Source organism: Kogia breviceps, chromosome 4 (assembly GCF_026419965.1).
Source record: "Kogia breviceps isolate mKogBre1 chromosome 4, mKogBre1 haplotype 1, whole genome shotgun sequence".
In the NCBI taxonomy this organism is placed as follows: Eukaryota; Metazoa; Chordata; class Mammalia; order Artiodactyla; family Physeteridae; genus Kogia; species Kogia breviceps.
The window spans coordinates 166727443-166747089 of record NC_081313.1 but is presented as its reverse complement, the minus strand read 5'-3'; the positions used below and the strand labels follow the sequence as shown (position 1 = coordinate 166747089).

The window sequence follows — 19647 nt, the reverse complement described above, 5'->3', positions numbered from 1 at the left end:
CAAAATACAGAAGTGTAGTTTAATCTTTTTCATAAGACCACGAATAAGAAAGAACAAAAAACAATTTTTAGCTCTGTAAATTTGCTTGAAGATAGATGCATTCAGTAAATAATTAATAACTTAGGAACTAATTTAAATCCCTCAACCTAATACCAGATAAGATCACTTAGGGCCTTTTAATATTATTTAATAGTGCATGTATATGCGTTTACTAAGGATCTATAATGAAGGCTTGTGAACTGCCCAATGCACTGGGTAAATACATAACTATCAATACAGTATGATGTTTTAATGTAATCAGCTCCCAATTTAATCTCAATAACTTCCTTCAAATCAAAAATCAGATTTTATATGCACATTACTAAGAAATTACCCAACTACAAAATCACACTGGAAGTATGAAAATTAAAAAATCTAACATCTAATTACAGTATAATAATTTTTAAAAAGCAATACACGATGTCATCAAGATGGCAATGAGGTCGTTCCTGACTTGGCGTCCTGTCACAGTAAGAGCTAACTATCCGTGAATAGGACATCACTGAGAGTCCTAGAGCACGGGGGTGAGGCTGAAGAACCTGTTACACCACAGACACCAAGACAGACTACATTAGAAGGAGATTATGTGATACATCAGTGAAAAGCACTGGGTGAGGAGTTGGAACTGTATTTAAGAAGGATATTTCCTGAATCTTCCCTGGCTTTGTAAAGAGAGTTATGTGGTCTTGTGTATTACTGGTTTGCATGCAGGTGGAAAATGAGAAGTTTCTGAATGTTCATTTTCGAAACAATAAACAACCCGAGGATAAAACTATTCTTTATATTTCTGGCTCTTGGTGCTGCAGCCAGGAGTCAGTACTGTGCCTCTGAGGTGCGAGAGCCAACTTCAGGACACTGGTTCACAAGAGACCTCCCAGATCCATGTAACATCAAATGGCGAAAATCTCCCAGAGATCTCCATCTCAACAACACCCAGCTTCACTCAACGACCAGCAAGCTACAGTGCTGGACACCCTATGCCAAACAACTAGCAAGAAAGGAACATAACCCCACCCATTAGCAGAGAGGCTGCCTAAAATCATAATAAGGCCACAGACACCCCAAAACACACCACCAGACGTGGACCTGTCCACCAGAAAGACAAGATCCACCTCACCCACCAGAACACAGGCGCTAGTCCCCTCCATCAGGAAGCCTACACAACCCACTGAACCAACTTTGGCCACTGGGGACAGACAACAAAAACAACGGGAACCACGAACATGCAGCCTGCAAAAAGGAGACCCCAAACACAGTAAAATAAGCAAAATGAGAAGACAGAAAAACACGTAGCAGATGAAGGAGCAAGATAAAAACCCACACGACCTAACAAATGAAGAGGAAATAGGCAGTCTACCTGAAAAAGAATTCAGAATAATGAAAGTAAAGATGATCCAAAATCTTGGAAATAGAATAGACAAAATGCAAGAAACATTTAACAAGGACCTAGAAGAACTAAAGAGGAAACAAGCAATGATGAACAACACAATAAATGAAATTTAAAATACTCTAGATGGGATCAATAGCAGAATAACTGAGGCAAAAGAACGGATAAGTAACCTGGAAGATAAAATAGTGGAAATAACTACTGCAGAACAGAATAAAGAAAAAAGAATAAAAAGAAATGAGGACAGTCTCAGAGACCTCTGGGACAACATTAAACGCACCAACATTCAAATTATAGAAGAGAAGAAGAAGAGAAGAAGAAAGGGACGGAGAAATAACTGAAGAGATTATAGTTGAAAAATTCCCTAATATGGGAAAGGAAATAGTTAATCAAGTCCAGGAAGCAGAGAGTCCCATACAGGATAAATCCAAGGAGAAACATGCCAAGAAACATATTAATCAAACTATCAACAATTAAATACAAAGAAAACATATTAAAAGCAGCAAGGGAAAAACAACAAATAACACACAAGGGAATCCGCATAAGGTTAACAGCTGATCTTTCAGCAGAAACTCTGCAAGCCAGAAGGGAGTGGCAGGACATATTTAAAGTGATGAAGGAGAAAAACCTACAACCAAGATTACTCTACCCAGCAAGGATCTCATTAAGAGTTGATGGAGAAATTAAAACCTTTACAGACAAGCAAAAGTTGAGAGAGTTCATCACCACCAAACTAGCTTTACAACAAATGCTAAATTAACTTCTCTAGGCAAGAAACACAAGAGAAGGAAAAGACCTACAATAACAAATGCAAAACATTTAAGAAAATGGGAATAGGAACATACATATCGACACTTACCTTAAATGTAAATGGATTAAATGCTCCCACCAAAAGACAAAGACTGGCTGAATGGATACAAAAACAAGACCCATATATATGTTGTCTACAAGAGACCCACTTCAGACCTCGGGACACATACAGACTGAAAGTGAGGGGATGGAAAAAGATATTCCATGCAAATGGAAATCAGAAGAAAGCTGAAGTAGCAATTCTCATATAGGACAAAATAGACTGTAAAATAAAGACTATTACAAGAGACAAAGAAGGACACTACAAAATGATCAAGGGGTTGATCCAAGAAGAAGATATAACAATTGTAAATATTTATGCACCCAACATAGGAGCACCTCAATACATAAGGCAAATACTAACAGCAATAAAAGGGGAAATCGACAGTAACACAATCATAGTAGGGGACTTTAACACCCCACTGTCACCAATGGACAGATCCTCCAAAATGAAAATAAATAAGGAAACACAAGCTTTAAATGATACATTAAACAAGATGGATTTAATTGATATTTATAGGACATTCCATCCAAAAACAACAGAATACACATTTTTCTCAAGTGCTCATGGAAAATTCTCCCAGATAGATCATATCTTGGGTCACAGATCAAGCCTTGGTAAATTTAAGAAAATTGAAATTGTATCAAGTATCTTTTCCGACCACAACGCTATGAGAATAGGTATCAATAACAGGAAAAGATCTGTAAAAAATACAAACACATGGAGGCTAAACAATACACTACTTAATAACAAACTGATCACTGAAGAAATCAAAGAGGAAATCAAGAAATACCTAGAAACAAATGACAATGGAGACACGACGACCCAAAACCTATGGGATGCAGCAAAAGCAGTTCTAAGAGGGAAGTTTATAACAATACAATCCTACCTTAAGAAACAGGAAACACCTCGAATAAACAACCTAACCTTGAACCTAAAGCAATTAGAGAAAGAAGAACAAAAAAATCCCCAGAGTTAGCAGAAGGAAAGATATAATAAAGATCAGATCAGAAATAAATGAAAAAGAAATGAAGAAAACAACAGCAAAGATAAATAAAACTAAAAGCTGGTTCTTTGAGAAAATAAACGAAATTGATAAACCATTAGCCAGACTCATCAAGAAAAAAAGGGAGAAGACTCAAATCAACAGAATTAGAAATGAAAAAGGAGAAGTAACAACTGATACTGCAGAAATACAAAAGATCATGAGAGATTACTACAAGCAACTCTATGCCAATAAAATGGACAACCTGGAAGAAATGGCCAAATTCTTAAAAATAAACAATCTGCCCAGACTGAATCGGGAAAAAACAGAAAATATGAAGAGACCAATCACAAGCACTGAAATTGAAACTGTGATTAAAAACCTTCCAAAAGACAAAAGCCCAGGACCAGGTGGCTTCACAGGCTAATTCTATCAAACATTTAGAGAAGAGCTAACACCTATCCTTCTCAAACTCTTCCAAAAGATAGCAGAGGGAGGAACACTCCCAAACTCATTCTATGAGGCCACCATCACCCTGATACCAAAACCAGACAAAGATGTCACAAAGAAAGAAAACTACAGGCCAATATCACTGATGAACATAGATACAAAAATCCTCAACAAAATACTAGCTAACAGATTCCAACAGCACAGTAAAAGGATCATACACCATGATCAAGTGGGGTTTATTCCAGGAATGCAAGGATTCTTCAATATATGCAAAATCAATCAACATGATACACCATATTAACAAATTAAAGGAGAAAAACCATATGATCATCTCAATAGATGCAGAGAAAGCTTTTGACAAGATTCAACACCCATTTATGATAAAAACCCTGCAGAAAGTAGGCATAGAGGGAACTTACCTCAACATAATAAAGGCCATACATCGTCCTCAATAGTGAAAAACTGAAACCATTTCCACTAAGATCAGGAACAAGACAAGGTTGCCCACTCTCACCACTCTTATTCAACATAGTTTTGGAAGTTTTAGCCACAGCAATCAGAAAAGAAAAAGAAATAAAAGGAATCCAAATCAGAAAAGAAGTAAAGCTGTCACTGTTTTCAGATGACATGATACTATACATAGAGAATCCTAAAGATGCTACCAGAAAACTACTAGAGCTAATCAATGAATTTGGTAAAGTAGCAGGATACAAAATTAATGCACAGAAATCTCTGGCATTCCTATACACTAATGATGAAAAATCTGAAAGTGACATTAAGAAAACACTCCCATTTACGACTGCAATAAAAAGAATAAAATATCTAGGAATAAACCTACCTAAGGAGACAAAAGACTTGTATGCAGAAAACTAAAAGAAACTGATGAAAGAAATTAAAGATGATACAAATAGATGGAGAGATATGCCATGTTCTTGGATTGGAAGAATCAACATTGTGAAAATGACTCTACTACCCAAAGCAATCTACAGATTCATTGCAATCCCTATCAAACTACCACTGGCATTTTTCACAGAACGAGAACAAAAAATTTCACAATTTGTATGGAAACACAAAAGACCCCAAATAGCCAAAGCAATCTTGAGAATGAAAAATGGAGCTGGAGGAATCAGGCTCCCTGACTTCAGACTATACTACAAGGCTACAGTAATCAAGACAGTATGGTACTAGCACCAAAACAGAAATATAGATCAATGGAACAGAATAGAAAGCCCAGAGATAAACCCACACACATATGGTCACCTTATCTTTGATAAAGGAAGCAAGAATATAAAGTGGAGAAAAGACAGCCTCTTCAATAAGTGGTGCTGGGAAAACTGGACAGGTACATGTAAAAGTATGAGATTAGAACACTCCCTAACACCATACGCAAAAATAAGCTCAAAATGGATTAAAGATATAAATGTAAGGCCAGAAACTATCAAACTCTTAGAGGAAAACATAGGCAGAACACTCTATGACATAAATCACAGCAAGATCCTTTTTGACCTTCCTCCTAGAGATACGGAAATAAAAACAAAAATAAACAAATGGGACCTAATGAAACTTAAAAGCTTTGGCACAGCAAAGTAAAACATAAACAAGACTAAAAGACAACCCTCAGAGGGGAGAAAATATCTGCAAATGAAGCAACTGACAAAGGATTAATCTCCAAAATTTACAAGCAGCTCATCCAGCTCAATATCAAAAAAAAACAAACAACCTAATCCAAAAATGGGCAGAAGAGCTAAATAGACATTTCTCCAAAGAAGATATACAGATTGACAATGAACACATGAAAGAATGCTCAACGTCATTAATCATTAGAGAAATGCAAATCAAAACTACAATGAGATATCTTCTCACACTGGTCAGAGTGGCCATCATCAAAAAATCTAGGAACAATCAATGCTGGAGAGGGTGTGGAGAAACAGGAACACTCTTGCACTGCTGGTGGGAATGTAAATTGATACAGCCACTATGGATAACAGTATGGAGGTTCCTTAAAAAACTACAAATAGAACTATCATACGACCCAGCAATCCCACTACTGGGCATATACCCAGAGAAAACCGTAATTCAAAAAGAGTCATGTACCAAAAATGTTCATTGCATCTCTATTTACAATAGCCAGGACATGGAAGCAACCTAAGTGTCCATCATTGGATGAATGGATAAAGAAGATGTGGCACATGTATACAATGGAATATTACTCATCCATAAAAAGAAACGAAATTGAGTTATTTGTAGTGAGGCTGATGGACACGGAGTCTGTCATACAGAGTGAAGTAAGTCAGAAGGAGAAAAACAAATACCATATGCTAACACATATATATGGAATCTAAGAAAAAAAAATGTCATGAAGAGCCTAGGGGTAGGATGGGAATAAAACACAGATCTACTAGAGCATGGCCTTGAGGATATGGGGAGGGGGAAGGGTAGGCTGTGACAAAGTGAGAGAGTGGCATGGACATATATACACTACCAAACGTCGGGTGGATAGCTAGTGGGAAGCAGCCGCATGGCACAGAGAGATCAGCTAGGTGGTTTGTGACCACCTAGAGGAGTGGGATAGGGAGGGTGGGAGGGAGGGAGATGCAAGAGGGAAGAGATATGGGAACATATGTATATGTATAGCTGATTCACTTTGTTGTAAAGCAGAAAGTAACACACTATTGTAAAGTAATTATATTCCAATAAAATGTTAAAAAAAAAAAGAGTCATGTACCAAAATGTTCATTGCAGCTCTATTTACAATAGCCAGGAGATGGAAGCAACCTAAGTGTCCATCATCAGATGAATGGATAAAGAAGATGTGGCACATATATACAATGGAATATTACTCAGACATAAAAAGAAACGAAATTGAGTTATTTGTAATGAGGTGGATGGACCTAGAGTCTGTCATACAGAGTGAAGTAAGTCAGAAAGAGAAAAACAAATACCATATGATAACACATATATATGGAATCTAAGAAGAAAAAAAAAAAGTCATGAAGAATCTAGGTGTAAGATGGGAATGGAGAATGGAGATGCATACCTACTAGAGAATGGACTTGAGGATGTGGGGAGGGGGAAGGGTAGGCTGTGACAAAGTGAGAGAGTGGCATGGACATACATACACTACCAAAGGTAGAATAGATAGTTAGTGGGAAGCAGCCGCGTAGCACAGAGATATCAGCTCGGTGCTTTGTGACCACGTAGAGGGGTGGGATAGGGAGGGTGAGAGGGAGGGAGATGCAAGAGGGAAGAGATATGGGAACATGTGTATATGTATAACTGATTCACTTTGTTATAAAGCAGAAACTAACACACCATTGTAAAGCAATTATACTCCAATAAAGATGTTAAAAAAATAATTGAGAAAATTAATGACACTACTATAAATAGTCCTTTAAAAGGTTCAGTAAAATTGACAAGCCTCATATAAGACTGAGGAAGAAAAATCAATACGACAATGTTATAATTAGAAATAAAAATGGACTATCACTATAAACCCTAAAAAAAAAAAAGGAGCAATACAGATGATACACTTTTCAAGCCTTAATTTTATAGCTGGTCGCTGGTCATCCCTTCTAACTATCACAGAATTTCACTAACACCGGGTCACTAGGTGTAATTAAATTCAAATTTTCTCATAATAATAAAATAAAAGAGGGCTTCCCTGGTGGCACAGTGGTTGAGAGTCTGCCTGCCAACGCAGGGAACACGGGTTCGTGCCCCAGTCCGGGAAGATCCCACATGCTGGGGAGTGGCTGGGCCTGTGAGCCATGGCTGCTGAGTCTGCGCATCCGGAGCCTGTGATCCGCAATGGGAGAGGCCACAACAGTGAGAGGCCCACATACCACAAAAAAATAAATAAATAAAAATAAAAGAAACAACCATAATTTTTGCTTCTTTTCTTTCTTTTTTTTTTTTTTTTTTGACTCTACTGGGTCTTCGTTGCTGTGTGTGGGCTTTCTCTAGCTGCACCGAGCGAGGGCTTCTCTTCATTGTGGTGTGCGGGCTTTTCATTGCGGTGGCTCCTCTTGTTGTGGAGCATGGGCTCTAGGCGCGCGGGCTTCAGTAGTTGAGGCACGCGGGCTCAGTAGTTGCAGCACGCGGACTCTAGAGCACAGGCTCAGTAGTTGTGGTGCATGGGCTTAGTTGCTCCGTGGCATGTGGGATCTTCCCGGACCAGGGATCAAACTCGTATCCCCTGCATTGGCAGGCGGATTCTTAACCGCTGCCCCACCAGGGAAGTCCAATTTTTGCATTTTAATTCTTTATGGCCCTTTAGGACAATCGGAACTCTATGATAAACTACAGATTTTACATTACTGAAGCATCCATCTTCTGTGTAAACCAGGCCAATGCTCCTTAATGTGTCATTCCCTGACTAACTGTTAGTCCATGAATTTGCTCGTAGTCTGAAAATTCGATTCTAATCTGAGAATGGTTTGATACTGGTCCATGACAAAAGAGTTTGCACCAAAATATAAAACAGATAAGTCACTAAGTACACTGTTTAGTTCAGTTGGCATTTTTTTTCATAGCAAGTCTCTCTTGATGATGGAAGCACCATGTTGATTTACATTCTGACATAAACTCCTTATCTTGCTGTGAGCCAGCAATCTGAATAGCACTGTCCTAGATGACAGTAGTATCTACTGGGTATGTATGTAGAAAGGAGGCATGTAAATGTTAGAAGTGTGGCAGCAATAAGGTTACAATAACAGAGAAAAGAAGATATACAAAATTTCAGGCCATTAAAAATTTAACAAACTTAAAATAATTTTTAGTACAAAATTCACAGAAGCTGTTATTACCCAAAGGAACCATGCGCTACTATTTTAGAGTACTAAAACACTAAGTCAGTTGTCTTTCTCATGACTCAAGGTTAGGTTAAGTCATATACCCAGAAAGCAAGTGCTTTTTTTGTGATACTGTAATAAACTTTGAAAACATTTTCTCTTTCTTCTGGTCTTCCAAAACTGACAAAAGCACACTAAAGCCCAACTTAAGCTCAACTTATCAGCCACTGAATAGTGAGCTTGAGAAATGTTAGCCAACAAGAGTGATTTCATTTCATTCAGTTTTCAACCTTGATTTTATTTTAAAAGAACTCTGAAGTCTATTCTTGTTTACACTAATGATTCTTGATGAGCTGTGTACAATCTTAGGAAAGGACAAGAGAGGGGTGCTATTGTGTTAGTCAAAATTATATGCACAAAAAAAAAATTATATGCACAACTATAAAGTGAGAAACTCATGTGTCATTGAATAAACTATCCCTCTGTCCCACAGCAGATCTCCTCAGGGCTAAAAATACACTTATTCTTGTGATATTTTAGATAATCAAATATTTGTTAACCAGGATTTTAACAATACGAATAAAAGAGAAGCAGAATGGTCTAGTGTTTCATATTCTGAGGTTTCTAGCATTACAATGTATGATGGAGTTACATCTTACATAGGGATTAAATCTGACAGTTACTGTATAAGCAATAACATCTCAGAAAGTCCAAACAGCCCCCAATTGCCAATAAACCAACACTGAACATCTATTAATCCAAACTGCCAGTTTTTCCTTGAGAACTGTAACAGATCACTGCTTCTTCAGCAGAGCACCAACTAAAGTACTTTTCCTGCGATTAGGGATAACGCTTGCATGAAAAAGTATGTATCTTTAAATATCTGAATCATACTGAGCATGACATGATGGTCATCCTAAGAGGCATACAGGAACAGAAAAGAGCAGATTTAAGTTTCCCATATCACACCCCACAACATAAAACACTATGTGGAATGGCAAGTGGAATCACTGGTACAGTTTAAATTAGTGTCCTCTTGCTTTTCCTTTTTCTTTTCTTTCTTTCTTTTTTTTTTTAGTCCAAATACCTGAATTTGTGTAAGTTAAATGTGAGTATGTTATAACTTTAATTATTTAGGTTAAAAACATTCTTGAGAATTTAGTATGACTCAATGTGGTATAATGTAGAGAAATTTTTAAATATATATATCTTAAGTTAGAAAACCTGTTGAAGTACGAGCGCTATGCTTTACTAGATCACTATGCAATCCTATACAAATTACCTAACTTTTCTAAGCCTCAGTCTTCTCATTTACAAAATGTAATTCCCTTCAGAGATGTAATTAGCATTAAATTAGATAATACATGAAAAACATTATATACATGTTTTGCATATATGCAATACAAAGACACACATGGTTACAAATGACAACATATATTTTTGAAATTATAAAACATTATAATTTGCATTCTTCTGGTTTGGAAGTTATATGACATGATCCTCTTTTCCTGGCAATAAAAAATACAGGCTCCAGAGGATAAATAATAAACCATAATTAATATGGTTCTGGTAGCCACAAAACAAACCATATAACTTTAAGAAAAGCAGTTTTCTAAACCAAAAAAACTACTGATGTTCTTACAATGTAATAATGCCTTCTTACCTGAAGAAACTTCTTCACATCAGCGATAATTTCTCTGAAGACAAACTGGTCTTTCTGAACCTCAAACCACCCCAATTTAGTAATTTTAGCAATGACTTGAATTAGAGCTTGGATGACAAAGGGAGCCAGCTTGGGTTGTGATGCCACATAATTAAGAATGTAGTTTCCTGTAAAAAAATATTGTGATCATTCGGACTATTCAGTAACTTAATGTGAATAATGTAAAAACAGGTAGTGATGACAACACATTCTTTGACAAAAAGTTAATTCCTTTCTCCAAGATATGTACTTATTTATATAGTCAGTTCTCCTATAAGGGTTATTTGGAAAAAGCAAATTTGTTCCAATTCAATTGATATATTAGGGGATAATATGAGTATAATGTGAATGGCACTTTCATTTTTGCATAATTTCATTTAGAAAGAAACACTAGGTGAATAAGGAAAATGGCAACGAAGCCAAACGAACCAAGCCATACTCAAAATGCATATACCTACTAGCTATCTCAGTTCATCTCATGTGTTATCAGACTCATCCCTTTGGGTGTTACAATTTCCATCCTATTTCAGATCACTTTCCTTCTACCTTCCTAGTAACTCAAAAATTTCAACACTTCAATGAGTTATTTGTTGAAGTGGGCCCCCTTCCACAAACTTCAGGTCTTCTTCAAGATAAAATGCTGTATTTATTCTACTATTTAGTATTTCTTAACCATTTAACATGTGTAAAACTCTACTGTGTCTTTTATTAGATTTCTATCCTTTTCTTAATGTGTCATTGACAACATGTTTCAATTTTATTTCCATAATCCCATTTCTCTAATAAGCCCTGTGGTTTTACTACATATCACTGCACAGTATAGTCACTTTTAGGAATACATATGTCATGTTATAGCAAAACTGACTACACACTATCTGGCTGTTTAAGTGGCAGAAAAAAATACAAATAATGTGATAAAATAAGTACATAAGTTAAAGAAAATACGAACAGAAGAGTAAAGCCTGGAATAAAGTTAATATACCCAAATCATTAAAAGTGGGTAGCAAATTCAGCTATGAGCTTCCTAATGGAGGAGTGATTGAGGTAACAAATGGGCCACAAAAGTCTATCAGAAAAACAGAAGAAAAAAAATTTTTTAAGGGAAAAGATTCCATTTCTACTTTGGCCCCGAAGGCCAGCATACCATTTGGGAAAAGAGTGAAGAAAAAGTAAATATTAAAACTTCACTATTTAACTAAAAATAGCTTTAATGGAAAAAACCCCAAAATCCAAGAACACTTTCAACAGCTGTTCTTGACAACTGTAATAAGAACCTTGACATAAAAAAGAAAAGTTCTCACGACTAGCACATTTCAACCTTAAGTTTTATTAACATTAAAAATATAGTTATACAAATAAAAATAATATTAAAAAGCACAGATTTTCCTAGCATTACGATAAATCTGAAAGAGGTTTCTGCTATGGATTAAGGTAATATGGTTCTCTTAAGCTTCATTACATGTAATCTTTTATTTCAATAACAAAACTTATGAAAATGACACTGCCTCCTGAACATAAAAGAAAATCTGGTTTATTTACTTCTATTATTTTTATTTTTAGTATCTTGAAAATTTTTAACCTGGAGGGAATGTGAGGAATCTATATGTAGGTAGTGGTAACCACTGGGAGGGTAATCTCAAAAATAATAAAACAACAAAACCAGAGACAAACCAAGTATCACATTTAAGCTAGGTACCTTAAGCACACCTTCCCAAACTCCCTGAGCAAAGATACTAGCTAAGAAGTTTATTATCTAAGGCAAAAAAATTTAATAGACTGTATTTCTGTTACTTTAATTGAATGTTTTACATAAAATATTCTCATGTTAGCTTATTACGTGACCTATGATAGTGTTCCAGTTTAATAAGCAAGAGCCAATGGTAACAATCAAGTAAAACAACAGCAATCTCATCATCACCAGCCCAAGATAATAGGGAAAAGCCATACCAAGAAGAAAATGAAATGTTCAGAAAGACACATGGGAGAATGAAATAAACAGCTGGAAATATTCCCCAACAAAAGTTAACAGAAACTTGGAAATCTATGCACTAGAGGCTCTTTGAATGTCAAATGCCGATATGATAACAACAATATTTAGCATTTATGAAGCAAGTTAGAAATTAAAAGTGCTTCCCAGAAAAAAAGCTTTATGTAGCTCTCACAGCAATGTGAAGATATTGCTATTATATTACTATTACTATTATTCTGTTTCCTAGGGAAAAAAATATGAAGGTCAAAGAGGTGAAACAACTTGTCACAGTGGCCAAATAGGGACTCTGAGTCACGTTGTTTTGGTTTGAGTTTGTCTGTTTCCTGCTTTCAAATACCAGTCAAACCATATATTTTAGTAATAACTAGTAATTCAAAAACTCTACTAAGTCCAAACTTGTAGACAGTCTTTTGGAGTATACTATCATTAGACTGAAACTTTAGAAATTTAATATGAAATATTTTTGACTGATTAATTGAAGTCAAGTAAAAAATATGCCACAAAGTCTATCAGAAAACATACAAAAAGAATATAAAAGAAAGGGGAAAGACTCAATCTCTACTTGGGTCCCAAAGACTAGCATGTTATTCAGGAAAAAAATGAAGAGAAGGTAAATACCTCAACATTTAACTACAAATGCTTTGATGGAAACAATTCCAAATGCTGTGAACACAAAAATTTGAGCTATAATCTATGCCTTGAGAGCTAGCTTATAAAATATTTGGAGAGAGAGACAAAAAGAAACTACCACAAGAAGATCAAGGTAAGACTTATGAGGTGAAGATGTGGAGAAACTACAACGTTCACACATTGCTGCTGAGAACGCAAAATGGTACAGGCACTTTGAAACATAGTTGGGCAGTTTTTTTTAAAGTTAAGCATAAACTTACCTATGACCCAGCAATTTCACTCCTAGGTATCTACTCAAGAGAAATGAAAACGTATATCCACACAAAGACTTGTATGTCAATGTTCATGAGCACTATTCACAGTGGCCAAAAAGCAAAAACAACCCATATGTCCATCAGGTGGTGAATGGATAACAAAATGTCACACATCTATACAAGGGAATATTATTCTATAATAAAAAAATGAAATATTGACACATGCTACAACATGGATGAACCTCAAAAACACTTTGATAAGTGAAAGAAGTCAGATGTAAAAAAACTACACGATAAGATTTTATCTATATGAAATATCCACAGAAGGTCAATATATACAGGTAGAAAACATCTTAGAGGTTGGTGGTATGGGAGCAGGACTAACTGTAAATGAGCATGGGGATTTGGGGAGGATGATGGAAATGTTCACACAACTCTGCAAATTTACTAAAAATCAAAAATTGTACACTTAAAACAAGTTAACTTTATGGTATATAAATTATAACTCAATAAAGCTGTTTGAAGAGGGGAGTTAGCAAGGAAGGAAAGAGGGAGGGAGGGATGGAGTGAAGGACAGAGAAAGGGAAGGAGAGTTGATTGATTTATATAGGTAATTAAACTTAAGCTACAGTCTTATTTGAATAGAAGATTAAAAGGACAGCATTCCAGGCTAGAGAAACAACATAAGAAAAGGCACCAAGGCAGAAGTAACATGGCATGAGGAAAATACCTTCTGGTACAAACAGGCTAGTACCAACGAGATATAAGTCTACAAGGATGGGACGATCCATCAATTACAAGCTCATGAAAGGACTTGAACACCAGGCTGAGGAAATAGTATTTAATTGATGAGCAGTGGTAAGCCATCGTTAATTATACTAATAAAGGTACAAAACAGTGTGCTGAACACAGAGAACAGGCAACAGAGTTTATGTTGGGAAATAATGAAATATGTAGTCTGGGACCATAACATGAAAGAATGAGTATTTTGGAATTGACGTAATAAAGGCAATGTGACTATGAGGCAATCTTCACATTTTCCATTTTAACTGACATACGAATTATTCTATTGACACATGTCAGACATGTCATAACATTCTAATCTACTTGCAGAAGCAAGAGTAGTAAGTCAAACCCAAGAAACTCATAAAGGAAACACATCATTTGTTGCTTGAAATTGTGCGGTAGGTTTCTACTTTTCTCTTTTTTCCGAATTTCCTTTAATGAGTGTACCTTTTTTTTTTTTAAGTATCCATTTAAAAAAGAAAAGTGAAAGAGACAATCTGAATAGGCCCATATCTATTAAACTAATTGAGTCAATAATTAATAACCTTCCAAAACAGCAAGCACCAGGCCCAGATGGGTTCACTGATGAATTCTACCAAACATTTAAGAAAGAAATTCTACCAATTCTCTACAATCTCTTCCAGGAAAAAGAAGGAGAGGGAATTCCTCCTAACTCATTCTATGAGGTCAGCATTACCTTAACACCAAAACCAAACAAAAACATTACAAGAAAACTTGTAGTTGAGCCAATATCTCTCATCAATATAGAAACAAAAATCCTCAACAAATTATTAGCAAAGCAAATCCAACAATGTATAAAAAGAGTTATATACCACAACCAAGTGGCATTTATCCCAGGTATGCAAGCTTGTTCAACATTTTAAAATCAATTAATGTAGTCCATTACATCAACAGGCTAAAGAAGAAAAATCACATGATCATAATAGATACAAAAAATGGATTTAAAAAAATCCAACAGCCATTCATGATAAAAACTCTCAACAAACCAGGAACAGAGGGGAACTTCCTCAACTTCATAAAGAACATCTACAAAAAACCACAGCTGATGAATAAAATCAAAGAAATAAATACATGGAGAGATATTTCATGTTCGTGGACAGGAAGATTCAATGTTGTCGAGATGTCAGTTCTTCCAGAACTGATCTACAGATTCAATGCAATCCCAATCAAAATCCCAGAAAGTTATTTTCTGGATATTGACAAATTGATTCTAAAGTTTATACAGAGAGGCAAAAGACCCAGGATAGCCTACACAATACTAAAGGAGAAGGACAAAGTTGGAGGTCTGACACTACCTAACTTTAATTTTTATAAAACTATAATAATCAAGACAGTGTGGTACTGGTGAAAGAACAGACAAATAGATCAATGGAACAGAAAAGAGAACCCAGAAAGAGACTCCCATAAATACAGTCAACTGATCCTTGACAAAGGAGCAAAGGTAATAAAACGGAGTAAAGATAGTCTTTTCAACAAAAGACTGGACCTCCACATGCAAAAAAATGAATCTAAACACAGAACTTACACACTTCACAAAAATTAATTCAAAATCACCACAGCTCTAAATATAAAATGCAAAACTATAAAAACTCCTAAAAGATAACAGGAATAAAATCTAGATGACCTTGGGCTTGGTGTTGACTTTTTACAAACAACAACAAAGGCACAATCCATGAAAGAAATACTTGATAAGGTGGACTTTATTACAATTAAAAGCTTCTGCCCAAGAGAATGAGAAGACAAGCCACAAACTGGGAGAAAATCTTTGCAAAAGACCTATCTGATAAAGGCCCATTTACTAAAATATACAGAGAATACGAAAACAAACAACCGGATTTAAAAATAAGCAAAAGACCTAAACAGACACCTCATTAAAGAAAATATACAGACAACAAATAAGCATATGAAAAGACGTTCAACATCATATGTCATTAGGAAACTGTAAATTAAAAACAGTAGGATTCTACTACACACCTATAAGAATGGTCAAAATCCAAAACACTGAAAACACCAAATATTAGCAAGGATGTTGAAGAACAGGAATTCTCGTTCATTGCTGATGGGAATGCAAAACTGGTACAGCCCCTTTGGAAGGCAGTTTGGTGATTTCTTACAAATCTAAACATACTCTTACCATAAAATCCAGCAATCACTCTCCTTAGTATTTACCCAAATGAGGTGAGAACTTATGTCCACACAAAAAACCTGCTTTATAGCAGCTTTATTTGTAATTGCCAAAACTTGGAAGCAATGCAGGTGTACTTCAAAAGGTGAACAGATAAACTGTGGTACATCCAGACAATGGCACTCAGTCAGCATTAAAAAGAAATGATCGGGCTTCCCTGGTGGCGCAGTGGTTAAGAATCTGCCTGCCAATGCAGGGGACACAGGTTCGAGCCCTAGCCCAGGAAGATCCCACATGCTGCGAACAACTAAGTCTGTGCGCCACAAAGACTGAGCCTGAGCTCTAGAGCTCACGTGCCTAGAGCCTGCGCTCCGCAACAAGAGAAGCCACTGCGATGAGAAGCCTGTGCACTGCAGCAAAAAGTAGCCTCTGCTCACCGCACAGTAGAGAAAAGCCCGGGTGCAGCAACAAAGACCCAATGCAGCCAAAAATAAAATAAATAAATTTTTTTAAAAAAGAAAGAAAAGAAATGATCTACCAAGCCATGATAAAACATGGAGAACCTTAAATGCATATTACTAAGTAAAAGAAGCCAATCTGAAAAGGCTACACACTGTATAATTTCAACTACATGCATTCTGGAAAAGGCAAAACTATGGAAACAGTAAAAAAGATCAGTGGTCGCCAGGAGTTAGAGGGGAGGGAGGGATGAATAGTTGGAACACAGTGGCTTTTTAGGGCAGTGAAACTATTCTGTATAACACTATAACGGGGGATATGTGTCATTTATACATTTATCCAAACCCACGGAATGCACAACACCAAGAGTGAACTCTCATATAAACTATGGACTTTGGGTGATGATGATGTGTAGGTTAATCAACTGTTACAAATTTACCCACTCTGGTGCATTATGCTAATACTGGGGAAGGCTATTTATGTGCGGGGCCAGGGGATATATGGGAATTTTCTGTACTTTTTGCTGTGAACCTAAAAGTGCTCTAAAAAAATTAAGTCTAACTAAAATATGTGTGTTCATGTGTATAAAAGTCAAACAAACAAAATCACAATGTTTTATGACAGGTTTATTAATGTTTGAACCCTTATATTTTAAACTGTAAATTTCTCTTTTGCTTTCTTAAGCACACAAGTCCATGAGAACATGGATAAATTCTCCTCTAGGTTTTCTTCAGCCTGGTAGGTTTTTTTTTGGTAGATGTTCTTTATCAAGTTAGAGGAGTTCTCCTCTGTTATTAGGTACTTAAGAGAAATACCAGTCAAACATATGAGGCAAATGACAAATTATTGTGGGATCTGACCATTCAAAAACTGAGCTTAAAGAACCATCATATATAATACTACACTTCAACTTTTCTGTTACACAAATATGAATCATGTAAACCTTGAGGATGGAGAGCAGAAATGAGTCAACAGTCTATTATGAACAAAGATAACAAAAAAATTCCCATACCTCAACTATCAGAGTTTTGTCCATATGAAAAACAAACTCACACACTTAAAATATGAAAATACATTACTTCTGAAAGCATACTGGTACTTTATAGAATCAATTTTCCATTTACACTAAGTTCCAAGCACTGTTCATCCATATACACATTATTTTCCTAATAAGTAGGAATCTGCTTTTGATTTTATATGCATCCCATATGATTTTGATATAGGATCCTGAGAAATGCTGGAGAGTAGACTTCTTTCCCATCATTTAGTTGTATATGATGTTAAGATAATAGCTAAGAGCATGGACTCCACAAAAATTGTGTAAGTTTGAATCACAGCTCTCCTTCTTGCTAGATGTGTTATGATCTTGGGCACATTATAGAGCCTATCAAATCTAATTTCCTCATTTATAAAATGAGGATAACAATAGTGCCCATCTCAGAAGTTTGGTAGATAAAATGAGATAGTGCAAATCTTAGTAAATAGTATAGACAATAAAATGCTAGTTATTATTTATTATCAAACTAAACAAATGTTTTTCTGACAACACATTTTTGTATAACACATCGTTGTTTATCACTACATGTGTAAAGGAGACTTGACTACTCATCTTTAAAAATGACAGTAAAATAACTTGCATGCCTGTTAACAGTTTAGCATATTTAAAAACAAAAATTATTTTTAAAGTGCAATTTGATAAAAAGCATAATAAACCACTTACTGATATCTATTCTTTGTTCAATCGGCAAAGGACTGACTCGGCTAATAAGTTTTGAAAGACATGTTGCTGCAAGGAGTTGAGCATAGGATGTCTGTAAAGAAATATAAATTTTAATAGATTAATCAAAATACTATGATAAGGGGACTTCCCTGGTGGAGGAGTGGTTAAGAATCCACCTGCTGACGCAGGGGACATGGGCTCGATCCCTGGTACAGGAAGATCCCACACGCCGCGGAGCAACTAAGTCCATGCGCCACAACTACTGAGACTGTGCTCTAGAGCCAGCGAGCCACAACTGGTAAGCCTGCACGCTCTAGGGCCCGCGTGCCGCCGCTACTGAAGCCCGCGCACCTAGAGCCCGAGCTCCGCAACATGAGAAGTCACCCAGCTCGCCGCAACTAGAGAAAGCCCACGCACAACAATGAAGACCCAATGCAGCCAAAAAAAAAATACTATGATAGGAACTTTTCCTAAGCAATATTGGGAATTTTTCTGGTTTTCCAAACTGGCAGATTTACAAGGGATAAAATACACACACACACACACACACACACACACACACAATCCCTCATAAGTGGGGATAGTTGAGGAAGGGATAGGTAGCCTTTTCAAATGGCAAGCAGTTGTTGGGCTACTGAAGCCCACGCACCTAGAGCTGATCCTCCGCAAGGAGAAAAAAAATGATTATCAGCAAGTTCAAATAAAATACACTTTCCATGTCTACATAGTCCTGCATGTTCTGCCTTCTGATTATCTCTTCAATTTCACCTGGTTCCACTCTTTGCTATCCTCTGACCACAACAGCCCTCTTTCAGTTCCTTTCAATGCCTTTCCCACCCTGACCTCCCCACTCCTTCAGATCCATGCTGGTTGTATTCACTCTGATCACCAATTGTCTTAACTTAATAGCGTACTCAATCCTTCAAAATCTGATACAGTTATTCACTCTACCCCTAGCAATCTCTTGTAAAGATAGCCCTATTTTTTTTCTCTAGACCAGAGGTCAGCAAACTAAGGCCTGTGGACCAAATCCGGACTGTTTTTGCAAGGCCCATGAATTATGTATGGATTTTACTATTTTAAACAGTTGGGAAAAAAATCAAATAATATTTTGTGACATGTGAAAAGTACATGAAATCCAAATTTCAGTGTCCATAAATACAGTTTATTAGAACACAGCCACACGCACATAGTCTGCTTGCAGACTACGACAGCAGAGTCAAATAGTTAAAGCAGTACATGGCACTCCTGCCTCCTACTGCTGCTCAGTGCACTATAAACCGCAGTGATGTGCTTATTAACTTCACAGCACAGAGTGCCATGAGGATCACCATGACATGACACGCACCTTTTATTATTACCAGTGCATATCTGTTATGTCAAAACAAGAAAAGATAGAAAGGCACTTCAAATGTCTAACTTTTAAGGCACAGTGGAATGTGGATCATTTTGTTATTGA

At 36.3% G+C, this 19647-nt stretch overlaps 1 protein-coding gene across 6 annotated transcripts in view; it reads right to left on the bottom strand.

The window, feature by feature from the left end:
- Positions 1 to 19647, bottom strand: part of RANBP17 (RAN binding protein 17) — a 327894-nt gene that overhangs the window by 295143 nt on the left and 13104 nt on the right. For 4 of the 6 annotated variants that reach the window (XM_067032300.1, XM_067032302.1, XM_067032304.1 and 1 more), the window contains 3 exons: positions 18189 to 18279; positions 10165 to 10331; positions 4131 to 4229 (listed from right to left, as the gene is read on the bottom strand). In XM_067032300.1, the coding sequence (XP_066888401.1) occupies positions 4131 to 4229; positions 10165 to 10331; positions 18189 to 18279 (357 nt within the window). The remainder of the gene's footprint in view (positions 1 to 4130; positions 4230 to 10164; positions 10332 to 18188; positions 18280 to 19647) is intronic. The other 2 variants (XM_059059844.2, XM_067032303.1) reach the window with 1 other exon arrangement.